The 15,927-nt window shown below is 47.6% G+C and overlaps 1 protein-coding gene across 1 annotated transcript; it reads left to right on the top strand.

Annotated features, from left to right (window-relative positions):
• Positions 1-280: 280 nt before the first annotated feature.
• On the top strand, positions 281-12,209 carry LOC118595296 (galanin like peptide). Its single transcript, XM_036205657.1, has 5 exons — positions 281-364; positions 5,070-5,118; positions 8,007-8,087; positions 10,004-10,081; positions 12,157-12,209. The coding sequence occupies exons 1-5, from the start codon at positions 281-283 to the stop codon at positions 12,207-12,209; spliced, it is 345 nt and encodes a 114-aa protein (XP_036061550.1).
• Positions 12,210-15,927: the final 3,718 nt, after the last annotated feature.

The raw sequence follows: 15,927 nt of genomic DNA on the forward strand, positions 1-15,927 counted from the left end.
TTCCACCATATCAGAGCTGCCCCCAACCTGCTGTGAGGAATAACTCCTGGGAGTGGGGCGGGGCGCTGAGACACGGTTTCTCTGTTGCTCTCTGTGTTGCCCTGGCTGTCCTGGAACTCCCTCTGTAAACAGGCTGACATCGAGCTCTCAGAGATCCACCTGCCTCTGCCTCCTGAGTGTGGGGACGAAAGGCGTGTGCCACCACCGCCAGGCGAGAACAACACTCGCTCTGTCATTGCAGCACCCCTCAGCTGTGCAGCTGTGTCCTTCCAGCTTCAGGATGGCCTGTCCCGTGCGTCCGGTCCTCTTCCTCGCCATCTTGCTGAGTCTGGCGGACACCCTGGAAGCTGTGCCTGTTCACAGGGTAATGCCTTCGCCATCCTGCTTCCCTCTGGGAGAGGTTTTACTTTTTTTTTTTTTTTTTTTTTTTCTGGCTTGATCCAAGGGGACGTGTGGGGGACAAGCTAAGGTTGTGAAACTGGGAAGAAAGACAGGAGGTGACCTCATCAACCTGGCCCTGGGGGTGGAGGTGAAGACAGGTGAAAATATATGGCTGGGAATCAGTTTATTCAGCCCGGTGTGACGGCACCCACCGGGAATCCCAGCCCTCAGGAAGCTGAGGCGGGAGGGTTGTGAATTCAAGGCCAGTGGACAACATAGTGAGATCCTAATTATAAGTAAATAAACAAATAAACAAACAAATAAATAATAAACAAACGAATGAATGAATAAATAACTGAATGAATGAATGAATGAATGAATGAATGAATAAATGTGGTGGCGCATGCCTTTAATCCAGAGGCAGATGGATCCCTGTGAGTTGGAGGCCAGCCTGGTCTACAGAGAGAGATCCAGGAAAGGCACCAAACTACACCGAGAAACCCTGTCTCGCAAAACCAAAATAGAAAGAAAGGAAAAGAGAAAAAAAGGGCGATGGAAGTAGCTCAGTTGGTGGAGGGCTCGTTAGCATGCAGGAAGCTCTAGGTCCCATCCCCACAGGGCATGGTGGTGTATGCCTCTAATCCCAGCACTCAGGAGGCAGAAGGGGGAGGATCAGGAATTGGAGATTAACTTGAGCTAGTGACATAGAGGCTAGCCTGGGCAACAGGAGCCCCTGTCTGAAGGGAACGTGAAAAGGCGGGGCTGGCCGGATAGCTCAGCAGATGAAAGCACTTGCTGCGTAAGCCTATGACATGAGTTGGATCAGAAGAGGAGAGCTGACCTCTGAAAGCGGTGCTCTGACCTCCACAAGCATGCGGTGGTGTCCACGTGCTTCCCACTAACAGCAAAAGAGAAGAAAAAGAAAAAGCCAGCATGGCGGGGGATTTATGCCTAGAATCCCAGATCTCTGGAGGTTGAGACAAGATTCTTGCTACACTGAGGCCAGCCAAGCCTCTATAGCAGGTCCTTGTCCCAAAACCAACAACAAACTTGCTGGGTGGTGGTGGCGCACGCCTTTAATCCCAGCACCTGGGAGGCAGAGGCAGGCGGATCTCTGTGAGTTCGAGGCCAGTCTGGGCTACAGTGTGAGTTCCAGGACAGGCTCCAAAGCTTCACAGAGAAACCCTGTCTCAAAAAACAAAACAAACAAACAAACAACCCCCACAACAACAACAACAACAACAACAACAACAACAAATCAAAACAACAACAAACAACCAAACCAAACATACACCAGACATGGTGAGCCTTGCCTTTAACCGCAGCTTGCAGGGGTCAAGGACAGGCCAATCTTTATGAGTTGGAGATGAGCCTGGTGTATATAGTGAGTTTCAGGCCGTTCAGGAGTTTGCGAGACACTTTTTTTTTTTGAGACAGGGTTTCTCTGTGTAGCCCTAACTGTTCTGGAACTAACTCCTCTGTAGACCAGGCTGGCCTCGAACTCACAGAGCTCTGTCTGTCTCTGCCTTCCAAGTGCTGGGATTAAAAGTGAGCACCACCATACCCTGCTGAGAAACACTGTTTTTAAATAATGGCTAGGGGGTGCTCAGTGAGTAAAGCCAAATATAGGGACTGGAATTTGAGTTCTTAGTACCCTTGTAAATGCCATGTGGGCATGGAGCCACAACTCCAATAGTGCTGAGGAGGTGAAGCAGGGAGTCCTTGGGGCTAGCTGGCCTGCTAGACCCGTTGAGCTGACAACAAATTCTGGGCTCAAGTGTGACGTCCTTCATATATAGATGGTAATCATGCCTACCATGCCCAGCTGTATTTTTATTTTTAAAACAAGATTTCTATTCGAGAGTTGGGTGTGGAGGCATATGACTTTAATCCCAGCACTATGGAGGCAGAGGCAAGAGGGTCTCTGAGTTCCAGGCCAGTGTGGTCTACATAGAAAGTTCCAGGACAGCTAGGGCTACATCAAGACCCTTTCTCAAAACAAAACAAAGAAAATCTCTATTCTAGGCTGCTCTACAACTCCCCATGTAGCCAAAAATGACCTTCCAGTCCTGAACTTCCCAATTTTACTTCTGAAGTGCTGGTATTGCAGGTGTCTACTGCCACATCCAGTTTTAGACAGTGCTGGGATTCAAACCCAGGGCTTCACACCTGCCAAGAAAGCTCTCTACAGACTGAGTGACACCTAGGCCACCACTCCAAGTTCTTTGTCAAGTTATAACTCTGTGAAGTTGATTGGTGGAGATGCCCTTAGCAGGCAAGACAGGGTCTCCCTTAGGCGGATTAATAGAACTTAGTGATGTGACCCCAAGACAGAATCTGAATACAACAGAGTAAGTTCAAGTGGTCTGTGGTACAGCACAGTGACTGCAGCTAACAGCTAACTTTAAAATGTTCACAGAGCCGGGTGTACTGATCTCAGCACTTGGAGGCAGACACAGGAAGATCAGAAGTTCAAGGTCATCCTGGACTGATAGGAATTTTGAATCCCTTCTCAGCCCTGTGGCTAAGATCAAGTGTAACAAATTCAAGTCTGGACTGGGGTCTACATGAGACCCTCTCTCAAATAGCCAAAGATAAAAGAATAGTAATAATAAGCATCCTCATTACACAGTCACATAAGTGATAAGCATGGGAGCTAATGTATTTATCAATAAGGCTGTCCCACAAATTATATATGTCAATGCACTGTACTGTACGCCATAAATATTTCAATTTTTATTTGTATCTAAAAAGTTGCTAAAAGGGAGAGCTGGAGCTAATATTCAGAGGTTAAAAATAATTCTGCTTTTCCAAAGGATCAAAGTTCAGCTCCCAGCACCCACGTCAGGTGGCTTATAAGAAAAAAGAAATAGCCAGGCGGTGGTGGTGCATGTCTTTAATCCCAGCACTCAGGAGGCAGAGCCAGGCGGATCTCTGGATCTCTGTGAGTTCGAGGCCAGTCTGAGCTACCAAGTGAGTTTCAGGAAAGGCGCAAAGCTACACAGAGAAACCCTGTTCCAAAAAAAAACCAAAAAAAAAAAAAGAAAAAAGAAAGAAAGAAAGAAAGGAAAGAAAGAAAGAAATCTTTCTTTAAAATGCTAAAAAGGCTGAGCAGTGGTGGCGCACACCTTTAATCCCAGCACTCCGGAGGCAGAGGCAGGTGGATCTCTGTGAGTTTGAGGCCAGCTTGGTCTACAGAGTGAGATTCAAGACAGGCACCAAAACACCACAGAGAAACCCTGTCTCGAAAAAACCAACAAAAAAAGAAAAATGCTAAAAAGGAAAAAAAAGAAAAAAAAGAAAGAAAGAAAAAACAAAAAAAAATAGTATCAGGCTCCTTGAGATTGGAAGCCGGACCTTGGCAACACACCCTCCCTCCTTCCCTTTCTCCCTCTCTCCCTTCCTTTCTTTTTCCAGAGAAGCAGTTCTCAACTTGTGGGTCTCGACACCCCCCCCCCCCCCCGCACATCCAATACTCCGAACATCAGATATTTACTTTACGGCTCACAACAGTAGCAAAATTACAGTTATGAAGAAGCAACTAAAATAATCTTATGGTTGGAGGGAGGTCGCCACACATGAGAACCACTGAGACAGGGTCTCATGTAGATAGGCAGGCCTCCGACTAAACAGCCGAGGGTAACCTCTTTTTGCTTGTTCATTGAGACAGGGTCTTTCTGTGTAACCCTGGCTGTCCTGGAACTCACCGTGTAGCCCAGGCTGGCCTCAAATTCCGAGATCTGCCTGCCTCTGTCTCTTGAGTGTGTCACCACCACCTGGCTTCACAGAAACTTTATACATGGTAGAGTCGATGTTGACGGCTTGGACATGGTTATAAGCCAATAGAATACCAGGTGCTTGGGATCCCAGTGTAGCCCCAATCCTTTCTCAGGGTGAGCCTTTAAGGACAAAAACCATAAGTTCAGTTGACATAATTCTCTTAACAAGACCGGTAAGCCAGATGCGGAACTACAGAAGTTGAAAAGCAACATTAGCAAATTTAGAGACTTTCCCAGAATTATGGTCTTCAATAGAATAAGTCTTTGTTTTAGTTTTGGCAGGTGGGGCTGTCTATGTGCTGATTTTTACGACCAGAATGGTACTTTCATCGTGGAGTCAGTTATGCTAAAACCTGGATCCCCATTACAGTCAATTCCTCGTATGCCCTTTCTCCCTGTCCTTTTTTGGGGGGGCGGGGGAAGGGGTTTGAAACAGGGTTTCTCTGTGTAGCTTTGCACCTTTCCTGGAACTCACTCTGTAGACCAGGCTGGCCTAGAACTCACAGAGATCTGCCTGGCTCTGCCTCCCGAGTGCTGGAATTAAAGGCGTGCGCCACCACTGCCCGGCTTTCCTGTCATGTTTTAAGCATCATATTTCTTCAGTCTGTCTGTCTGCCGTGGGGTGTGTGTATCATTCATCAGAGTGTGGGGGTCATAAGATAACATGCAGGAATAACATCTCTCCTTCCACAAGGTGAGTCCTGCGGGTTGAACCCAGGTCATACTTGACACCCAAGCCATGAATACCTGTGGAGCTGTTCTTGCCCGGGTCCTCCACTTGCTAGGATATTATAGGAAGTGCTAACTGCACATGGCTTGTTGCTGACTAGTGTTAAAGCGATACATCACCCTAGATTTCTGGAATCTTGTCACTTTCCTGTCTAGTTCTTATTTCTTCATCTCTTCCAGGGACGAGGAGGCTGGACCCTCAATAGTGCCGGTTACCTCCTGGGTCCTGGTGAGTGCTTTTTCTCCATGCTCCGTCCCTCACTCATGCCCTACCTGATGCCAGCGGCTTTACGACACTGCCAAGATGCTGGATTAGTTGTTTTCACATCACTGTGACCAAAATACCTGGATAGCTCAGGGTGGACAGATTCATTTTGGCTGTGGTTTCAGAGGGGTTCACTCCATCATGGTAGGCAAGGCTTGGTGGGCCAGCATGCATCACAGAGGTGGGAGGCTGTGGAAGAAGCCAGGGTCACTGTGTAGCCAGGACTATAACCTTCAAAGGCCTGCCCCTAGTGACCCATTTCCTTCAGTTAGACTCCACCTTCTAAAGGTTCCACAACCTTCTAGAAATTCTAGGGGAATGAACAAGTGTTCAAAACCTGAGCCTCTGGGGGATGGTTCAGATTCAAACCATTCCATCCATATCTGGATGAGTCTGGAGGGTCAGTCTGGGCAGAAGGCTGGCTGCAGGGGCTGTCATGGCATACAGGCTTAATCAATCTCCCTGGGCCTCCATTTCTGGTTCTGAGACAGGGAGGGCAATGGTGGTCCCCACATTCATGAGAGAGTTTTGAGGTTTAAGTAAGTTTGTTTATGTAGCTCAGTTGGTAGAGCTCCTCTCTAGCACACTGAAAACCTTGGGTTCGATGCCCAGAACTGTATAAAATTAGGTGTGGGATCACACACCTCTAATCTCGGCCCTTGAGAGGTAGAGGCAGGTGGATCAGGAATTCAAAGTCATCATGAGCTACTGTTGCATGAATTTTAAAAAGTCTTATTAATAAGATCAAACTTGAGCCAGGTATTGGGGTGAATGCTGGAAGATCAGAGAAGCAGAACAAGCCACAGCTGCCTTACCTTGCCAATTCCTCAGCTGATCCTGTTTCCTCAGACTGGAAGCTTCTGAGTCCTCATCCAGAATAAATCTCAGCTGAACTGCTGCTCACAAGCCTAAAAGCTTAACCAGCTCTAGTTCCTGGTTTTCATGCCTTATATACCTTTCTGCTTTCTGACATCACTTCCTGGGATTAAAGGCATGTGTCACCATGCCTGGCTGTTTCCAGTGTGGCTTTAAACTCTCAGAGATCCGGAGGGATCTCTGCCTTAGGAATGCTAGGATTAAAGGCGCGTGCGTGCGTGCGTGCGTGCGTGCGTGCGTGCGTGCGCCACCATTTTCTGGTCTCAATGTCTATCTATGGCTGTTCTGTTCTCTGACCCCAGGTAAGTTTATTAGGGTGCACAATATTTTGGGGAACACAATATCACCACAAGCTACTTAGGGAATTTGAGGCCAGCCTGGGCAACCTGAGACTCTGTCTCAAAAAAATAGTAATATAAAAAAAGAGGTCCCTCAAGATGGCTCAGTGGGTAAAGGCATGGCAGCGTGATGGTGCAAACCTGATGGCCTGAGTTTGACCCTAAAGCCCACATAAAGGAAGAGAGAAAGGATAAAGGTGTTTGCCTCCAAGCCTGATGACCTAAGTTCCTACAGGGTGTTTCTCCACAGGGGTGAAGTGGCGTGGGGGAGCCTATACACAAACACACATACAGGACAAATAAATGCCCAAGGAAATGTAATTTTTTTAAAAAAAGATTTATTTATTTATTATGCATACAGTGTTCTGCATGCACATGAGAAGAGGGCACCAGATCTCATTACAGAGGGTTGTGAGCCACCATGTGGTTGCTGGGAATTGAACTCAGGACCTCTAGAAGAACATCCAGTGCTCTTAACCACTGAGCTATCTCTCCAGCCCTGGAAAAGTAATTTTTTTTTTTTTTATGTGGAGCTGAGGATCGAACCTAGGGCCTTGAGCTTGCTAGGCAAGTGCTCTACCACTGAGCTAAATCCCCAACCCCCGGAAACGTAATTTTTAACAAATGGGTTAAGCAATACTGGCACACGGTGGATACCAGCCTTTCTGCCCACAGTGGGTACCATATCATGATTTAAATGCCATGCCTTTCCTCTTTATTTTCTTCCATCCCTGCCTCTCTACTTCCCCTAAAGAATCTTCTTAGGAGCTGTGTACTTAGCCACACAAAGCTCAGTTCTCACCAAATCCACCATACCCCGTGCCTGAGGCTAGGCTCGGCTTGTTAGAAATAAAATTGGATTGGGTGTGGTGGGGTACACCTTTAAATCCCAGCACTTGGGATGCAGAGGCAAGTGGGTTCAAGGCCAGTCTAATCCACGTAGTGAGCTCCAAGCCAGCCAGAACTACATAGTGAGAATTGGGCCCCAAATATAAAAGAGATATAAAGTGTTACCTGTACTTAATCCGTCCCCTGCCATCTGAGGCTGATACCTGACAGTGCAAAACTGTAAACTAAATGACTTCACCTTTCCTAAGTCTTCAGGTCTTTTGTTATGAAATGAAGGTCTTTGATTCTCAGAGGTCTACAACACTTAGGTCAGAGGCTGGTATGTTTGCTAGGTGCATAACGGGGCTTGTTGGCAAGCTTAAGCACTCAAGTCCAATCCCCAGAAGGAGCAAACTGACTCCCATAAGTTGTTCTCTGAGCTTATCACATGTGCCATGGCATGTGTGCTGCCGCCCCCCCCCCCCCCCCCCCCGCACGCACGCACGCACGCACGCACGCACACATGCACACACACACAACTAACAAATAAACAAATGTAAAAGAAAGTAAGAAAACCCCACTGTTGCCTTGACCACATGACAGAGGGAACTGAAAACGTGAGATTTGCACCCAGACATAGGTGGGTTACAACCCTGGTCTAAGCCGTGGCGGTTAGGCATGGCTGATGCCCACATCCTAACCTGCAGCGTGGGCTGGAGTTATTCTGCCAGAGGCTGGGAGGACTTGATGGGTCCTGTGTAACGACCTTCCAGTAAACAGCTCTCCCGCTGTCTCCTGTTCCTCCCCTAGCCCTCTACCTTCCCTCGAAGGCAGACCAAGGCAGGAAGAGGGACTCGGCTCTGGAGATCCTAGACCTGTGGAAGGCTATGGGTGAGTAGCAGTCCCTCGTCTCCAGCATCCTCCTCCACCGACTCACTGTTGGCTTTGGAAACTGGTGGATGTGGGCTCCACCCCCTCACTCTGTGGCTTCCTGGGTAGAAGAACGAACGTGGGAAAGCAATGTAACTCTGTCAAGCTTTTAATTTCTCCACAGGTAAAATGAGATAGCCACTATCTTATTTGGGTGTGGTGGTCCATGCCTGTTACCTTGGGATGTGGAGGCAGGAGCATCGGGAGTTTAAGGTTACCTAAAGCTAGTGATTTCAAAGCCAGTCTAGGTTACATGATACCCCTTCTCAACACTGTCTTCCCCAAGGAAAAAAATAGAACCAGCAAGGTAGCTCAGTGGGTAAGGGCACTTGCTGCCTAGCCTGGCCACTTGAGTTCCATCTCCAGGACTTACAAGATGGTTGTCCTCTGATCTGCATGCCTGTGCCAAACACACACATGCATGCGTGCATGCACACGTGCGCGCACACAAACACACATACACACACACATACACACAAACACTCATCACACACACATATACACACAGACAGACATACACACACAAACTCAACACACACATACACTCACCACATACACACACACACATACACACAAACACTCATCACACACACATATACACACAGACATACATACACACACACTCACCACACACATACACTCACCACACACACACACACACACACACAGACATACATACACACACACTCACCACACACACACACACACACACACACAAACACTCATCACACACACATATACACACACACACACACACAAATACTCATCACACACACATATACACACAGACAGACATACACACACACACACTCACCACACACATACACACAATGAATAAATTAAAATGTAATAATAGTAATAATAATAAACAATTATCATTAACTATGTGAGGCCTGGGAAGACTGCTCAGTCAATAAGGCGCCCACTGTGCAAGCATGAAGACCCAAGTTCAGAACCTGCCTAGAAAAGTTGGCAAGGCAGTGTGAGTCTGTAAGTCCAGTTCCGGGGAGACGGAGACAGGTGCTCCCTGAGCCTGCTGGCCAGTTGCTGCAGCCAAATTGGGGAGCTCCAGGTCCAGTGTGCAATCTTGTCTCTAAAGATAAGGCAGAGAATGACAAGGAAAAAGCCCGCCTTGACCTTTGGTTTCCACAAACCCTCATGAGCATGCGCAGCAGCACATTCTCACTCCCCGAACCCTAAACCATCTGGCACACAGTGGGACTACAGTTCTCTCAAGAGAGAGTCTTGGAAGCTGACTGGGAAGGGTCGGTGCGTGCCCCACTTCCTGTGAATCCACACAGGACTTGACCTGAGATGCCTCTCCTCATTGTCACCTGCAAGGGGCAGTGCTGAACAGATAGGCCTTGGCTTCCAACCTTGGTTTTATTGAGGTTTGAACCCGGATCCTTCTTGACTGGTGGCAGAGCCGATCCCAGGTGGACATTGCACCGTATCTGGCTTCTGTGCGTCCGATGCTGAGAGCGTTCCCTTTCCTGTCAGTCACGGCAGTCCAACTCTTCTCCAGACGTGGCTAAGTGTCTCACAAGGACAAAGGTTGAGAGCCACCAGGTGCTCAAAGATTCCAAGGAAATAAAGCGAAACCACATATTGAGTTTCATGGAACCTCTGCATGCATTTATCTGTTTTAGCTACTTATTTACTGTGTGTGTGTGTGTGTGTGTGTGTGTGTGTGTGTGTGTGCGCGTGTGTGCCGCAGCTCTGTGTAAAAGTCAGGAAACAATGGATGGGAGACTCAGTTCTCTCCTACCACAAAGCTCTCAGGAAAGAAACTCAGCAAGCGCCTTCATTCTTTGAACGGTCTTGCCGGCCCTTCTTTGGCATTTTAGTTGGTCATGATGTCTTGTCCCTTTTCCTAGACGGACTCCCTTATTCCCGCTCTCCATGGATGACCAAGAGGGCCCTGGTAGAAACATTTGTCAAGCCCAGGAGTGGAGGTAAGGATGGGGAGTGGAGGAGAGAGAAGAGGGGAAGTGAGAGGATGAGCTGAGGGGCAGGAAGCTTGAGGGAGAAGTAACCACTCAAGAGCCTTCTTCCGCAAGCCCCTCTTCCTTCACACATCTTGCCTCTCACTGCATATCATCCCTCGGTCTCTCAGATTCCTTCACCTCAGACTGTACGTCAGAGACCGTCTCTGATTTCCCAGACAGTCCCAAGATCTTATGATTGGACACTTTTCTATAGAAGGCTCCAGACCAGAGCCTGATAGCCCCTCTGTTTCTACAGCCTCGCATCGCCAGACTCCTCAGAGTCCTTTAGAAATCAGTTGAGCCAGGCGATGGTGGTGCATGCCTTTAACCCCAGCACTTGAAGCAGAGGCAAGCGGATCTCTGTGAGTTTGAGGCCAGTCTGGTCTATGTGCACACACACACACACACACACACACACACACACACACACACACGAGGAGTATATATTGCACTATGCTGATGACGACACATCCCCTCAACCTTGCCTGTACTCTTTTGTTATTTTGTTTGTTTGTTTGGTTGGTTTTTCAAGACACGGTTTCTATGTGTAGCCCTGGCTGCTTTGGAACTCGCCCTGTAGACCAGGCTGGCCTTGAACTCAGAGATCTACCTGCCTCTGCCTCCCAAGTGCTGGGATTAAAGTCATGTGCCACCATCACCCGGCTGCAGTCTTTGGCTCTTGAAAATACCTATCATTGACACGTCTACGAACCCTCTTGAAATGGGATGGGAAAAAAAATTGTGAGGAGATGCAGATAAATGGTAGGCAGAGGAGGAAGGGAAACAAGAGGAAATAGAAAAGCTGGGATGACTGAGTCTTCCCTCTCTAGCTTCCCTCCTGACCTCAGGAATGCAGAGCTGAGGCGATGGTTCACCTGGCAGAGAGCTTGGTATGCGAGCAAGGGGACTTGAGTGTGGGCCTCCAGCACCTACATAAAAATGGGGGTACCAGGAGTTTACTGGCCACCCAGGCTAGCTGATGGGTCAGCTCCAGGTTCTGGGAGAGACCCTGCCTCAAAAACTAAGGCAGGAAGAGTAAAGATAGCTCAGTGGTTAAAAGTACTCTCCTGATCTTGCAGAAGACCCAGTTTCCATCCCCAGCACCCACACAAGTGGCTCACAGCCCTCTGGAACTCCAGTCTCAGGGAATCAACACCCTTTTCTGGCCTCTGTGGACACCAGACACACATGTGGTACACTGACATATATCTGGGCCAAACATAAGCCAGTAAACTGGAGTTTGATTTCCAACACCCAGATAAAGGGTGCCTCCACAAGGGAAAAGAATTTACCCCATAAAGTTGTCCTCCAAATTTGACACATGCACCATGCCACATGCTTGTTCCCCCTACACCCCCCCCCACACACACCACACTACACATACAATGCTAATAAATTTTAAGAATTAAAAACTGAAAGGACTTTAATTTGCCCAGAATACACCAAGACCAAGTTCTCCACACAAAGGAGATTTATTTGCCCCAGAGGGACAAAGGGCAAAGAATAAGAGACAAAGACAGGACACAGAGGGCGAGGGAGAAGGGGAGAAGGGATATTTGCCCCAGAGCGACAAAGAGCAGGAAATAAGAAACAAGGACCGGAGATAGAGGACAGGGAACAAGGGAGAGGGTTAAGGGATATTTGTGCCCCAGGGTCAGAGGGCTGCCTCTGGATACAGAGGAGACAGGCGTGGCCCATAGGCAAATGGTGGTTTATAAAGGTTAAGGGGGAACCCCGTGTTAGAATGAGGTGTTTAATTTTAATTGGGCTTGTTAATTAGGTGAGCCAAAAGGGGCCTTTGATTGCTGGACTTCAATACTCTGAAAGCTGGACTTTGGTTGTGAGCCTGAGGAGGAGGAGGAAGTGGTCAAATAAGGGAATGGACCTTGGTGGCTAGCTTTGGGAATGTAATCTAATGGTCTTTAGCAAGGAGGGGGGCGGGGTGGTAAAAGACCAAACCTGTCTGTGCCATGTTTGCAGTACTCCGGGCCTGCCAGAGCCTTTCAAAAATTAACCCATCTGCTGTTGCTCTCCTGTTACAGATCTGCACGTACTGGACAGGGATATTCCCAGCGAAGAAGCTGCCCTGCCGTGAAGTCATAGAGACTTAATCACACCTTACCCCTCAATCTTTTCCAGCTCATTCTGCCCCCAACCCTCCACTCCTGTCAAGCCCGCTCAATGCCCTGAGACTAAAACCCTATAACTATGTCCCCAAATCTCACTAAAACATGTTGTAATATTTAAAGAATTATGTTGACATAAATCTGGAGTGTATCTAGTTTTATTGGTTGATCTTGGGGTAAGAGGGACCCGAGAGATGGCTCCGTGGTTCAGAGCAATGTTTGCTCTTCCGGAGGGTGTGAGTCTCATTTCTGACACCCACACTGCTGGCTCATAACTACTGGTGACTCTTAGCACCAGGTATAGTGGGTAGCTGTTCCAGCTTTGACCTCCAAGCCCTGCCCCTAGTGAGGCAGGAGGTAACTGCCACACCTGCCTATGACCTGCCCCTGAGGCGTGGACGAGATGGGGGACCCCTTAAGGCCTGGGATGCATAGGTGCTGGTTCTCTCTTGGCTCCCTCCTGATCCTGGATGCTGGATGCTAGAGTGCAGACCAAGTCAGAGTTCTCCAGAGACCACATTGGACTGGACCTCACCTCTCCCGGGTCCTGTAACCATCGATCCATTTGCTGTCTGTAAGTCACACCAAAAGAAACTTCTCTATCAGATAAACTACATGGAATTGCCTCATTAACTGCCACTTTAGCCAGGGGCTCTGATGCCTCTGGCCTCCATAGGCACCAGCATTCACTTTCACATATTCGCACACAGACACACACACATCACACAATTTTAATAAGTTAATAATAAAAATAAATATTAAAAAAAGATAAATGGGGGCTGGAGAGACAGCTCATTGGTTAAAAGTATTTCCTACTCTTACAAAGGAAGACGCTGTGTTCCGTTCTCAGCATCCATGTCCAGGAGTTCACAAGCACCTAAAACCCCAGCTTCAGGGAAGCCAACAGCTCTCTGGCCTCCAGGGGCACCTGTGTAGTGGGTAGCCATCCCAGCATTGGCCGGGAAGTTCCAACCCCCATTGAGGCTTCGGTAATGATCACGCCCACAAGGTGGGGCAGAGGAGGGAGCGGAAGACCGAGGATCAAGAGGAGGTTGCTCTCTTGGTTCCGGGACCCTGGACGCTGGAGGTAGACCGAGCAGAGTTCTCCAGAGAACACCACCGGACTGTGCTATACCTTTGCCAGACCTTGCAACCTACCCCTTCATTTGTAAGTTACCCCACAAAATAAACCTCCCTTTTAACTACGTGGAGTGGCCTTAATAATTTCACCAATACACCTGCACTCAGGTGCACACAGCCACGTGCAAACACACAAAGATGTCATTAGATGACCTAAGAGTAATGTGGGAACGTTTTGGGGGAAGGTGGGTAATCATAGAACACTCCTGCAATATATTCTGAATAATTGCATTCTTTTTCTTTTTAATATATTCTAAACTATCTTTTAAGATCATTTGTTTATCTTATTAGTGTCCCGTGAGAGTGTTGGATCTCCTGGAACCAGAGAGTTACAGTTGTGAGCTGCATTGTGAGTGCTGGGAATTGAACTTGGGTCCTCCGGAAGAGCAACCAGTGCTCTTAACCACTAAACCATCTCTCCAGCCCTAATTGCATTCTTTTTCAAAGATTTTTTTTTTTTACATGTATTTCTAGTCCCGGGACTTGAACCCAGGTTGTGAGGATTGGCTGCAAGAGCCTTTCCTTGTTGAGCCCTCTTGCTGGCCCAAATAATGGTGTTCTTTAGGAATAATTCTCTGGTAAAATATGATTACTGCAGACCTCAAGGCCAGCACCAATACAAGGATCAGGTTCACCTAGTGCCAGGCTCTGCCACCCACGACTGGCCTACCCGATGCTAGTGTCCCCTGTATCTTGTCCACCTCGCAGAACCTTCCTTAACACATGCTCCCCTTTTTCCAAACTGCCAAAGCACTAGCTGGGCAGGGGTAGAGATGGGAAGTGAGAGAAGGTCCTGTTTCTCTGCATTCACCATTTCAGCTAAGTATGGTAGCACACACCTTTAATAAATAGCAGCACTTAGGAGGCAGAGAAGGGTGGATCTCTGCAAAGTTCAGGCCAGCCTGGTCTACATAGAAAGTTCCAGGGTATTCAGGGCTACATAAAGAGATGCTGTCTCAACTGGGCAGTGATGGCTAATGCCTTTAATCCCAGAACCTTGGAGGCAGAGTCAGGGGTATCTCTGTGAGTTCAAGGCCAGCCTGGTCTACAGAGCCAGTTCCAAGACAGCCAGAGCTATTACCCAGAGAAACCCTGTCTAAAAACAAAATAAAACAAAAACAAAGAGAGAAGAGGAGAGAGAGAGGCAGAGAGAGAGAGGCAGAGAGAGGCAGAGAGAGAGAGAGAGAGAGAGAGAGAGAGAGAGAGAGAGAGAGAGAGATCCTGCCTCAGAAATAAAAGATAGAAAATTAATAAAATAAAATAAATGAGTAGGCATGCCCAGTTCTCTGGTCATGGACTAGGTCTGCATGCTCCTGCCATGATGGTAATGGACTAAACCTCTGACATTGTGAGCAAGCTCCCAGTTAAATGCTTTCTTAGGTGTCTTTCTCAGCAGTAGAACACTAAGTCACTCGCCTTTTGTTTTGTTTTGTTTTTCCCCTGTGGCTTTGTTTTACTGCAAATATGTCTTAAAATGGTTTATTTGGAAAAAAACATTTCTTTAAAAAATGTCATTACATTTTCTTCATTTTATGTGTAGGATGGGGTAAAGTAAGGTCTGCCAAATGCACATGCAGTCAGAATACAAATTTCAGGATCCAGTTGTCTCCTTCCACCATATGGGTCCCAGGGATCCAACTAAGGTCATAATTTGCAGCAAGACCTTTACACACTGAGTCAGTTGAAAGGCTCTGAAATAAATTCTCTCTCTCTCTCTCTCTCTCTCTCTCTCTCTCTCTCTCTCTCTCTCTCATTAAGATCCACCTGCCTCTGTCTTCCAAGTGCTGGGGTTAAAGGCATGTGCCACCACCACTCGGCTGTAATATCTTCTTAACAAGCCAGTCTGTGTGTTTCCCTGATGTCCATGAGTCACTGTACAAGTCAACAGAACCAAGGAGGAGATGGTGGACCCCCAGTTTATAGCCGATTGGTCAGAAGACCAGGGGCCTGGGTGTGAAATGACATCTGAAGTGGGGAAGTTATGCGGAATGGAAATCTCAGCTTGTGGAATGTGCCCACACTGATTGCATCATGGGATGCCCAGCTTATGCCGCCTGTGAGACTACTTGGTGGGGAGAAATGTCTACAAGAAAAAGACTGGGGTCTGGAGAGCTTCTGTGTTGTGTTGAACTGGGAGAACAGAAAATACATAAACACGCACTACGATGAGTGCTTCTCTTCCTTTCCATACTAAGAAACATTTCATTGTACTTAGCTAGGCATGCTAACAGAGGACTGTAATCCTGGCACTTAGCAGATGGAAGCAGCAGGCTTAGATGTTCAAGGTGTTCCGGACTACATAGCAAGTTTGTTGCTAGCCTGGCGTGCATGAGATCCCATCTCAAAGTGATGATGATGATATGATGATGGTGATGATGATTTTGGTGGTGGTGAGAATGGTGATGCTGATGGTGATAAAGATAATGGTGATGGTGACATTGACGATTATGATGGTGATGTTAATGATGATGGTGGTGGTGACCATGATGATGATGTCAATGATGGTGATGTTGATGATGATGACAGTGGTTGTGATGATAGTGGTGA

This window comes from Onychomys torridus, chromosome 1 (assembly GCF_903995425.1).
Source record: "Onychomys torridus chromosome 1, mOncTor1.1, whole genome shotgun sequence".
In the NCBI taxonomy this organism is placed as follows: domain Eukaryota; kingdom Metazoa; phylum Chordata; class Mammalia; order Rodentia; family Cricetidae; genus Onychomys; species Onychomys torridus.